Source organism: Merops nubicus, unplaced genomic scaffold (assembly GCF_000691845.1).
Source record: "Merops nubicus isolate BGI_N331 unplaced genomic scaffold, ASM69184v1 scaffold5406, whole genome shotgun sequence".
Taxonomy (NCBI): Eukaryota; Metazoa; Chordata; class Aves; order Coraciiformes; family Meropidae; genus Merops; species Merops nubicus.
The window spans coordinates 1,727-12,465 of NW_008614239.1; the positions used below are offsets into that span (position 1 = coordinate 1,727).

Below are 10,739 nucleotides of genomic sequence, written 5' to 3' on the forward strand. Positions count from 1 at the left end.
AGGTCCCACTTCTGACTACATCAGTGTCCCTAAGGAGGCTACCAGATCCCCAGTGCCCACCTCTGCTGGGCTACCTGGGCGAGGAGACCAGGGGTCCTGCCAGCCCCAGCATGAGGAGCAGAGGGCTCAGTGAGAGGCTGAGTCCAGCACAAAGGTCCAGGGCCAAGGCCCAACACAAGCTGTGCTACAGAGCTGGGCTGTCCTCGGGGACAGGGGGTGGGCACCTTGTCTCCAGAGCTGTCTGCCTGCCCGGGGGTCTGGATCCCAGACCTACTTTCCCCACTGTGGAGGGGAAGATGCTGCAGCTCCCAGCAGAGCAAATCCCCCCCAACAGGACAGGAGGAAATGGGACAATCTGCCAGCCAGGAGGGATGCCAGCACCTGTAGCTCGGATCTGCTGCCTCGTCACACCCAGAAACGCATCCCCCAGACCTCAGGCTAATACATCATAGAATCACTAAGGCTGGAAAAGATCTCTGAGATCATCGAGTCCAACCATCACCCAACACTCCCATGGCCACTGAACCATGTCCCCAGGTGCCACCTCCACACGGGTTCTGAACCCCTGCAGGGCTGGGGACTCCCCCACCTCCCTGGGCAGCCTGGGCCAAGGCCTCACCACTCTGCCAGGAGAGAAATTCTTCCTGAGATCCAACCCAAACCTCCCCTGGGGCAACTTCAGCCTGTTGCCTCTTGTCCTGTCACTGGTTCCCTGACAGAAGAGCCCAACCCCCACCTCACTCCAGGCTCCTGTCAGGAGCTGTGCAGAGCCAGAAGGTCTCCCCTGAGCCTCCTCTTCTCCAGACTGAACCCCCCCAGGTCCCTCAGCTGCTCCTCACAAGCCATGTTCCCCAGACCCTTCACCAGCTTTGCTACCCTTAAATAATAGCGTTTAATTAAAAACATGGCAGAGTTCAACCAGGGCAGACTTCCCTTCTGGAGAAACACCTCACTCAGCACCATCATTCTGCTCTCCGTGGCAACAATCAAACCACTGGCAATGAAAATGAAGAAGGGCTGGTTTTTGGTTTTGTTTTTTTTTCCCAGCTTTATTTTTGATTTTCCCTGTGAAAATGCAGGTCAAAAAATGTTTATTTTGAGAAATCACAGTTTTATAAAGTGTCATTTGTTCAATACAAGCCCGTCATCTCATCACCTTCCCCTTCACCCCAAAGGGAGCAGCAGCCTCGGATTGTTTTGCCAACAGTGATTTTCCCAAGCTTCTGGAAGGAGCGACACGACAAGAGCCATCTGTGTCTATCACTCCTACTGCTATCTGCCCTCCCTGCCCTGAACTGGGGTTCTGTGTTCACAACTAGTTATGGTATTAGATGTAGTTTCAGCCCAATTTTAACATGGATACTGAAAAGCTTTCCTGACTTTCCCTCCTGGCAGTATTGCACAGCCAGCCTGGATCTGGAAACTTTCTGTGCTTGTCACACCCAAAATCACCAGCCAAGTTAAGAGGAAACTGTCCTGGCAGCACCAGAGAGTCAAGGAGATCTCAAGCTGGTAGGTAGCAAACCCATGAAAGCCCTGGAGATACTCCTGAGAGGAGAAGCAGGTTCCAGGACGGTAAGAAAGCACCAGTGGTTTGTGGTGTCAGCCCAAGGCTCCTTCCCCTCCGAGCCCGCTCGCCTGGCTGGCGCCCTGAACGTTTGCTAGGTGGAAATCTGCAGCCTCACTTTCTCCCTTGAGGTGGCAGAAAAACAGGGCTGGTTTTGGACAAAGCTCAGAGGATGGAGATCCTGGCTAATGCTGGTGTGAGAGTCCAGAACAGGGACACCTCCATCGACCCCACAAAGACACTCCGGGTTCCGAGGGGTTCCTGCTCTCGCCCGTTCGTGTCGGTGGCCCCAGATGAAGGTTAATGCTATGGATGAAGAGTCAGGCTCAGAGGTCCTGCAAGCAGGGCTGCTGCAGCCCACCCTGCTGCCCGGCAGGACTCGAGACCACCACCCCTGGACAAACCCTGCAGACAACGGTGGAAGCCACGAGACACAGCCCTGGGAAGGGAACAGAGCAGGCTTCAGACTGACACACCACCAACAGCCGTGTGTCATACTGACACATCACCAACAGACTCTTCTTAGAAACAACCAACAGGTTTTCCTCCTCCTCCTCCTCCTCCCCCCCTCGGAGGGAGCCTAGGAAGGGTGCCAAGCGTGGGGAGGCTGGCTGGTGCACTGAACGTGTGCTTCAGAGCTCCTGGGGACCCTGGAGAGGCATTTGGATCCCTCCTGCTCCAGAATTTACAATTCTTAGTCGTTTAAGGCTTCTGAAAAATGAACAGGAGCCAACCTACCGGCTCCCCCCACGCCTTCCTGGAAGACATGTGCCTCATGTGTTCATTGTTTACTAAAAAGACTCTTCATGTGGCATTTCAAATCTAATGAGGTGCCTATCTTGGACAACGTATTAAGTGCTTTAGAACAAAAAGTGCTATAAAAACTATACCCATAGTGGTGACAGGTTTTAATTTTTCTTCCACTTTTCTACTACATCACAACTCGAGTTCTCTGGTTCAGGATGCCACTGCCTAGTGTACCGAAACCAGCCGATGTCCTGGGAGACCAAAGGGCAAGAGATGCTAACAGAGCATCAGTCCTCAAAAAGGGAGGCCCAGGGTGTAACTTTTCTAAGTGAACTTCACTTGAGGAAGCTGCCAATGCTCCCACCCCACCGTGTCCCTCAGAACAGCACGGAGCCTGCAGGGCTCACCTGCTTCTTGGGAGCTGTCTCTCTGTTCAGCCTGGCTGCAGACAGTCCCTACTCAGAGGTCACTGCATGCTGGAAGAGCCGCCACACACCATCAAGTGACCGTGACCTCCATGCACACAAGGACTTCCAGTCCTGAACAGGAACCTTCCCAGCTTGCCCCTCCTGCAGGTTTGGTTCTGGGTTACAGCAGGGCTTGCAACGCCCACCTGCCTGAATTCCACCCCTGCAGTTTCAGCATACTCCAAACAACTCACAAATCAGTATGAAAAAAGTTCAAAGCTCAAGGTGTTGGGGGCCCAGCCACCCACCTCACTCCACTAACCCCTTCTGAAGCCAGGGGAGCAGCACGAAGCCTTGTGCCAGTCTGCAGGTGCTGGTGCAGATGGGCTGACTGGCACCACGCAGAACGGGGGCACTGGCCTCGATGGGCCGTGCCAGGGAGTCGGGTTCCTCTGAACACCACAGCTGGATTCAGAGCTTGTCTGAGCTGACTGAGCCACCGTCCACCCCTGCTGCCCCCTGGCACAGCTCACGTGAAGTCCCACGTCAGCGGTGGAAGGAGGATGGAGGAACACAAGCCCTCCACCCTGCCCACACCCTGCCCTCCTCCTGCCCTACCTGCCACACAGCGCTGGCAGCAGCACCAGCTCCCGAGCCGGGGAGGAGACCTGAGGGTGAGAGCTGCAAGCAAAGCTCTTTCTGGGAACAAAGTTCTTTTCTGATTCAAGAAGGAAGCGTCTGCGGGGAAGGGTGGGAGGTGAAACCAAGAACCCAGCTAGTTACTGCTCTCGATTTTCCCCATGCAAAAGGCTTGAGGTAGAGATGATGCTACCCAAAGCCTCCAGAAACGTTAACTTTTTCCTCCAGCTAGGAGGAAGTCAGCCAGCTCCCCTGGGCACAACCAGCCACAGCTGCACTGAAGATGCCCAACCTCCTCCTTCGGGCGAGCCCAGCAACCCCCCCGGGGGCTCTGGGGCTGAGCAACGGGAGTCCTCATCCACCCCCCTCCTCTCCTGAAAAGCACAATCGCCTTCCTCTGCAAAGCAGGAATCTCCACCCACTGTTCTCAAGCTCAGCCTAACACTCACACCCAAAACAAGTCATTCCCACTGTTCCGGGGAACATCTAAGCTCAGGATGTGCCTTGGAACTGGGTCAGAGCAGACAACAGAAGTGAGGCCCCAGAGCAGCGAGCTGCTGAGCTATCCTACTTCAGCACAAAACGCCAGCAACTGCACTCGGTGCTCCACGGCAGGGGTGGCTGGAAGCTTTTGCAATTCCTTCTTCGAACGAGGTAAAAACCTCCAAAACAGGAATGGCTTCAGGGCCTGTTCTCCAGCTGGCCGTGCTTGACGCGCCAGGTCCAGCTGACGCTGCAGTCCGGGGCCAGGGTGCACTGCAGGTCGATGCCAGAGTCGGGGACCTCCATGTCGTAGTGCACTGGCTGCCCCTCTTTAGTGACCAGGCTGAAAGCAGGGACTGGTATCTGCAAAGCAGAACAAACGCATCTGAGTGGCACTGCAGGTCTCCTTCAGAACGTAACGTCCCTCTAACCAACCCAGCAAGCAGCTTCCCAAGCCAAGGAAGGCTCCTGGAGAGAGGCTCGCGTTTGGCGGGAACATCCCACCCTTCCCTCCTCAGAAATGAGACCCAGCAGCATTCACCCTGCTGCTGAACTGCCTGACGAGTTTCTGACCATCACTGCTGGTTCCTGACAGGCCGTCTGGGCCCCGCGAGCTCCTCAGCAGGCTGCTGACATTTTGCTTTGTGACGTCCAAGAGAATGAAGTACACCAAGAGACCCAACACCAAAATGTTGGTTTTTTTGGACTTCCGCAACCTCTTTGTTTCGAGATGATCACCACACTTCACACTCAGATGAGTCACAGTCCCACAAACACTCAGGAGTTTCTTTCAGGGACTGCCAAAGAGGCCCACAGTGAGGTTCACTGGAGCCTGCCAACAGCTCCTCCAACCTAACAAGTGAGAAGCATCCCAGCCAAACACAGCCCTGCTTCCCTCAGCTGATACTACTGCTCTTGATGAAAAATTCAGAGTCTTCTTTAGGGAGAGGGCAAAGAACTCTTTAAAAGGTGAGGAGAAGGATTTTTAAGCTGCAACAAAAGATGGAGATCCCTGTGGTCCCTGGGACAATTAGCAACGGCTTATAATATAGAAAACATCTTCTGGTATCACGCTCCTACCAGCAGCACTGAAGTTATGTCACTAAATGTGTCATTCAGATCCCTAAATGAACTTCTGGGTCCCTGGTTTTAAGGCATTATGGAAGAAATTACTTCTCAGACAAGATGCTGGAGACAAAGCTACCTCCCAGCTTCGTGTCTCACCTGGCTGCTTATCCCCGTGGCGATGTCTCCCACCTTTGTCCTGTGGAAATCTCTGATGTGTAGATTTTCTCCACTTAGCAACTGGATCTGGATTTTCACTCCTGAAATGTGTAAGAGCAGCCATTAACTTCTGCTGTAGGCACAACTTCACAGTTCAACACTGAAAAACTGACCAGCAAGGTGCATATACCCAGAACTCAGTTTTGTCATTAAGCATTTCACTTCTGTAGGTCTTCCAGTGAGCATGGAAACCTTCTGGAGACAACGACTCACCAGAGCAGAGCTGGATTTAGCAAGAAGGCAGCTGAAGAGATGTATTGATTTGCACAACGTGCCCTCAAAATGACTTTGTAGACACTTAGAGTTATACAGCATCTATTCCTGCACATGGCAGTTGCTCGAGGCAGGGTGGACAAAGCTGAACCAGACTCTGCATGTTCAGGAACTTCTCTGGCTTTTACTAGACTGTACAGACCTGACTCTCCTCCATCCATCTGTGACTGGGGCAGACCTGGCCTTGGCCCTTGAGCCAACTCTGTAACAAAGCCAAGAGTCAGGGGCTGCCCTTGGGTCACAAAACCCCCTGCAATGCTCCAGGCTGGGGGAAGAGTGGCTGGAAAGTGCCTGGTGGAAAAGGACCTACAGAGGCTGGTTGACAGGTGGCTGGAGATGAGCCAGAGTGTGCCCAGGTTGCTAAGAAGGCCACCAGCATCCTGGCCTGGGTCAGCACTAGTGTGACCAGGGCAGGGATCTTCCCCCTGGACTTGGCACTGGAGAGGTCAACTCTCGAATCCTGGGGTCAGTTTTGGGCCCGTCACTCCCAGAAGGACCTTGAGGGGCTGGAGCGTGGCCCGAGAAGGGCAACGGAGCTGCTGGGGAAGGGGCTAGAGCCCAAGTGTGGGGAGGAGCAGCTGAGGGAGCTGGGGGTGCTGAGCCTGGAGCAAAGGAGGCTCAGGGGAGACCTTCTGGCTCTGCACAGCTCCTGACAGGAGCCTGGAGCCAGGGGGGGGGTCAGGCTCTGCTCCCAAGGGACAAGGGACAGGACAAGAGGAAAGGGCCTCAAGTTGTGCCAGGGGAAGCTTAGGTTGGACCTGATGAACAATTTCTTACCTGCAAAGGTTGTCAAGCCCTGGAACAGGGTGCCTGGGACAGTGGTGGAGTCCCCACCCCTGGAGGGGTTTCAGAGCTGTGTGGATGTGTAATGGCTGGACTCAATCATCTTAAACATCTGGAAAGGTCTTCTCCAACATAAATGATTCAATGATTCCAGGATTCTCCACAACCCCTGTGTTTTCAGGTGGGTTTGTGCTGACCCAGCAACTGAAGGATATACACGACCTCAAAGACTCCATATCCCAGCCCCTGTAGATGCTGAGAAGATGATACCTGACCACTTCTCCAGACTCTTAGACTCCAGACCCACCGTTGAAGTAGCTGGGAGTGTCCGTGTGCCGGCTGCGGCTCAGCAGGTTGTTCCAGCTGAAGCTCTGTCCCTCTGCCTGGCTGTTCCAGGAGTGAATCCCCGAGCTCATCGTGTCCCTCAAGCTATGAGAGGCCTTCATGGAGTTCTGCAGAAGTAAGCACAAGTTTATCAAAGGCTCCTAAAGAAAAATGAGCTTGCATGAGATAAATACTAAAATAACCTCAGGAAGAAAAAAGAGTAGAAATCCACAGGGCTCCAAGGCTGGGCCTGGAGTTATCCAGCATTTACTTGGCATCTAGAAATGGGGATGAATAACAACGTTTGGCAGAATAAATGGTCTCAATAGTCAAATCAATAATCAGGTGAAGACCTGGGTGAGAAAAGAGAGTTTTATCATCCTGACAGGAGAACGAAGCATTAGATAAAATTCTAATGTCAAGAAGTGACGAGTAACACTCAGAAAAAACAGTGAACTGGCCATAACCCACTATGGACCTGCTTGGAAAAGTCTGCACTAGCTTAGAGGCAAAGCAGGTCAGTCTGACAACATCAGCATAGTGATGAGTATGAGCCAAAAGTCAAATTACAGGATACTAGGGGAAAAAAAAAGCAGAGACACATCCCCTGCTGCACCACCATGCTGGATCAGCAGCTGGACCACTGCATGGAACTCTGCTCAGTGCTCCTCAAAAGGCATGACAAGGCTGAGGAGAGGAACAGAAACAGGAAGCAGAGATGATCAGAGTCAGAAATTACTCCTGTAGATGGCAGGCTACTCAGTTTGGGATTTGAGGAGAAGAATGGTTGAAGGGCTTCTGTCCTTGGCTGGCTCAAAGCAGCTCACTCAGCATTTCTCACGGGTGTTCCCTAACTTAGGAACACCAGAGGGGGAGCAAGGAAAATTCATGAAACTTAGTATTTAAAGTACTGAGACTATGTAAGTCATGAGTATGAACGGGTTAAAAGAAGTTCATGGAGAGCAGATCCATAGGCTGGGAATGAATATCCAAGAGCAGGTTCTTCTGCCCTCTCCCCAAACATCCCTTCAGTGGCCGTGGCCAGGAGGAGGCCCCGGGCTGCAGAGCTGTTGGGCTGACTCAGCACAGCTCCTGTGCCCACCTCTGCTTCTTCTGCTCCTTGCTTCTGCACAGAGATGGGCAAGGCTGCTGAGGTTTTCCAGATCACACACCTGGCACTTACCATGAGTATGCAGCAGAGCAACTGGAGGAAATGGAACCACGTGGGACAGTGAACTAAAGAACAGCTCCAATCCTGAACACCCCACTGTCCAAGAACAAAGATTTCTCCCGCCAACCAGGTGTCAAAAAGCAGCAGCAAATGTGAGACACTCCAGATATCCCCTGGTCACAGCTTCCAGCTTCCCAGAAGTGGCTTACCCCCTCCCCCAACATCATGACTAGCATCTGCTGGTACCTTCTCACTGGCATCTGACACGAAGGGGCTGTCGATGCTGAGACATGAAAGCATTTGTTCTTGCTCTTCCAGAGAGTAAGGCTGAGAAAGGCTGTTCAGGAACAGTTCTGCAAGCAAAAGGAAAGAGAAGACATTTCAGTGATCCCTCTCCTGCCTCCTTGCTCTAATCCCAGTTACTGCAATCAATACCCAAAGCTTCTTCAGCATTATCTAATGAACACTGATATTAGTGTCCACAAAACACAGAGCACAACTCCTCTGCTAAGTAGAGGCTATGGCCACAAAAATAGGGAAACTGAACCAGGAAGCTGGACTGTGCAATGACATGCAAAATGCCAGAGACAGGAGCAGCCCCCAGAATTTCCCAGTTCCTGCCTACGACGTCACCCACCAGTCTTCACTCCAGATCCATGCACATCAAACCCAGGGGAAGGTCAAACTCACATACTCAGCTCTTGCTTGATAATGTCCAACCCTGATGGAAGATCCAAAGCCACCTGAGAAGAAAGCTGCCCCTCAGGAACCCCTCAGATGCCATCCTCAGGGCACTTCAAAACATCTTTTTCCTAGATCGAAGTTTTCAATTTGTTTACAAAGACTAGAAAACATGGGATAAAACCTGAATGGCTGAGTTCTCCTGGGGCAGTGGAACCACACCATTACACCATCGATTTTCCCAGAGCTGGCTGACAAGTTCTGAATTGCTGCTGGTAATCAAATTCATTAGCTGGTGGCTCTGGGTTTTCCAGTGTCTACAACGAAACTCGAACAGGCTGCTCATGGGACAGACATACGTTCTGCTGGGTAAAATACCAGCTGGATGGTCAGGCCTAAATAGTTCTGGTGAATGGGGCAAAATCCAGCTGGTGGCCAATCACAAGTGATGTCCTCAGGGCTCAGCATTGGGGCCACTTCTGTTTAACAGCACTATCAATGATCTGGATGATGGGATCAAGGCACTCTCACTGAGTTAGCAGATGGCACCAAGTTGGGTGGCAGTGTTGAGCACAGCAGGCTCTGCAGAGGGACCTGGCCAGGCTGGATCCATGGGCTGAGATCATTGGGACAAGATTCAACAAGGTCAAGGGCCGAGTCCTACCCTTGGGTCACAGCAACCCCCTGCAATGCTCCAGGCTGGGGCAAAGGGGCTGGAAAGTGCCTGGCAGAAAAGGCCCTGGGGGGTTGGTCAACACACTGGAGATGAGCCAGTGTGTGCCCAGGTGGCCAAGAAGGCCACCAACAGCCTGGCCTGGATCAGCACGAGTGGGGCAAGCAGAACAAGGCCACGGATTGTCCCCCTGGGCTGCGTACTGGTGAGGTCACACCTCAAATCCTGGGGTCAGTTTTGGGCCCCTCCCTACCAGAAGGACAGGTGCTGGAGCGTGTCCAAAGACAGGCAACGAAGCTGCTGGGGAAGGGTCTAGAGCCCAAGTGTGGGGAGGAGCAGCTGAGGGAGCTGGGGGTGCTGAGCCTGGAGCAAAGGAGGCTCAGGGGAGACCTTCTGGCTCTGCACAGCTCCTGACAGGAGCCTGGAGCCAGGGGGGGGTCGGGCTCTGCTCCCAAGGGACAAGGGCCAGGACAAGAGGAAACGGCCTCAAGTTACCCCAGGGGAGGTTGAGGTTGTCCCTGAGGAACAATTTCTGCCCCTGGAGGGTTGCCCAGGGCTGTGCCAGGCTGCCCAGGGCAGTGGTGGAGTCCCCACCCCTGGAGGGGTTCCCAAGCCGTGGAGATGTGGGGTGAGGGACACGGGGCAGTGGGGACCTGGCAGTGCTGGGGAAAGGTTGGATTCGATCTTTTGGGTTGGAAAAGCCCTTTATGATTCCATGATTCTGCAAACAAACCACTTGCAGCCTGATTTTAACAATACTGCTCCATTTGACATCCCCCACCTAACAGGCTTACCCCTTCACTAAAAGAATTATGCTTGGAACCCTGAAATTTGAGGTGAAGCTGGAGCTGCAGACACTGTTCACATGGTGCACACAAGCACGAGTCTGAAACCAGCTGGTTTTTGAGAGGTTCCTGCAGCTCCCACAGAAGCCTGCTTCCACTGCTCAGAGAGTGGAAGGAAATCCTGACCACTACCTTTGTGGCATAGTCAATTGGCTAAGAACTACTAGTTTTGGTAACTGAAAGGAAGGCTGAGCAATTCATGTAACGAGAGAGGAACTATGAACAAAATGACATCCGAGCTCAAAACCCAGAAATAACTGTCAAGAGGCCAAAAGAAAGCAGCTGTATTTTCATCATGCTCTCAGGTAAACCACTGAATTCCCTCCTGAGCCCATCACTTACCAATTTCCAGCTGCTGAAGCTCTTGTTCCGAAATGGTTGTTGCCCTCTCCACATGGCTGCAGCTCTTCAAGGGGAGAGGAGTTGAGGAGAGAGGTGGAAGATCCCAGGTCTCTGGTAACTCCTTGCATGTGTTCCAAGGGGTCCCCTCAGCCTCCTCTGTTTGCTCCAGAGATGGTGGTGGCAGGACTGGGCTTGCACAAGAAACTTTGACTGGCAATTTTGGGTCAGAACCAGTCTCAGAAACTGGGCTCACCGTGGGGGACAGTGACGTCTGTGGATTGTTCTCTTTGTTCAGAGATAAATGCCTAGGCTCTCTGTATTCACCTTTCCAGGGGCTTGTCACACCTCCCACTACAACAACAAAAAGCACACAAATAGTATCAAATAAAGAAAAAAAAATAAAAGCTTTCCATCACAATCAGAGTTTCTGAACCATATCTTGCTGTAAAATGTGCAGCTTCTTCAAAAGACAGACCCAGATCACCTCCAGATTCTTGGTCTATTACAGAAGCTTTCAGCA

The 10,739-nt window shown here is 52.5% G+C and overlaps 1 protein-coding gene across 1 annotated transcript in view; it reads right to left on the reverse strand.

Annotated features, from left to right (window-relative positions):
- Positions 1-4,041: 4,041 nt before the first annotated feature.
- Positions 4,042-10,739, reverse strand: part of MAP3K14 (mitogen-activated protein kinase kinase kinase 14) — a 17,844-nt gene continuing 11,146 nt past the window's right edge. The window contains exons 11-15 of the mRNA XM_008942141.1: positions 10,220-10,570; positions 7,925-8,031; positions 6,491-6,635; positions 5,068-5,168; positions 4,042-4,206 (exon numbers count right to left, since the gene is read on the reverse strand). Of these exons, the coding sequence (XP_008940389.1) occupies positions 4,042-4,206; positions 5,068-5,168; positions 6,491-6,635; positions 7,925-8,031; positions 10,220-10,570 (869 nt within the window). The remainder of the gene's footprint in view (positions 4,207-5,067; positions 5,169-6,490; positions 6,636-7,924; positions 8,032-10,219; positions 10,571-10,739) is intronic.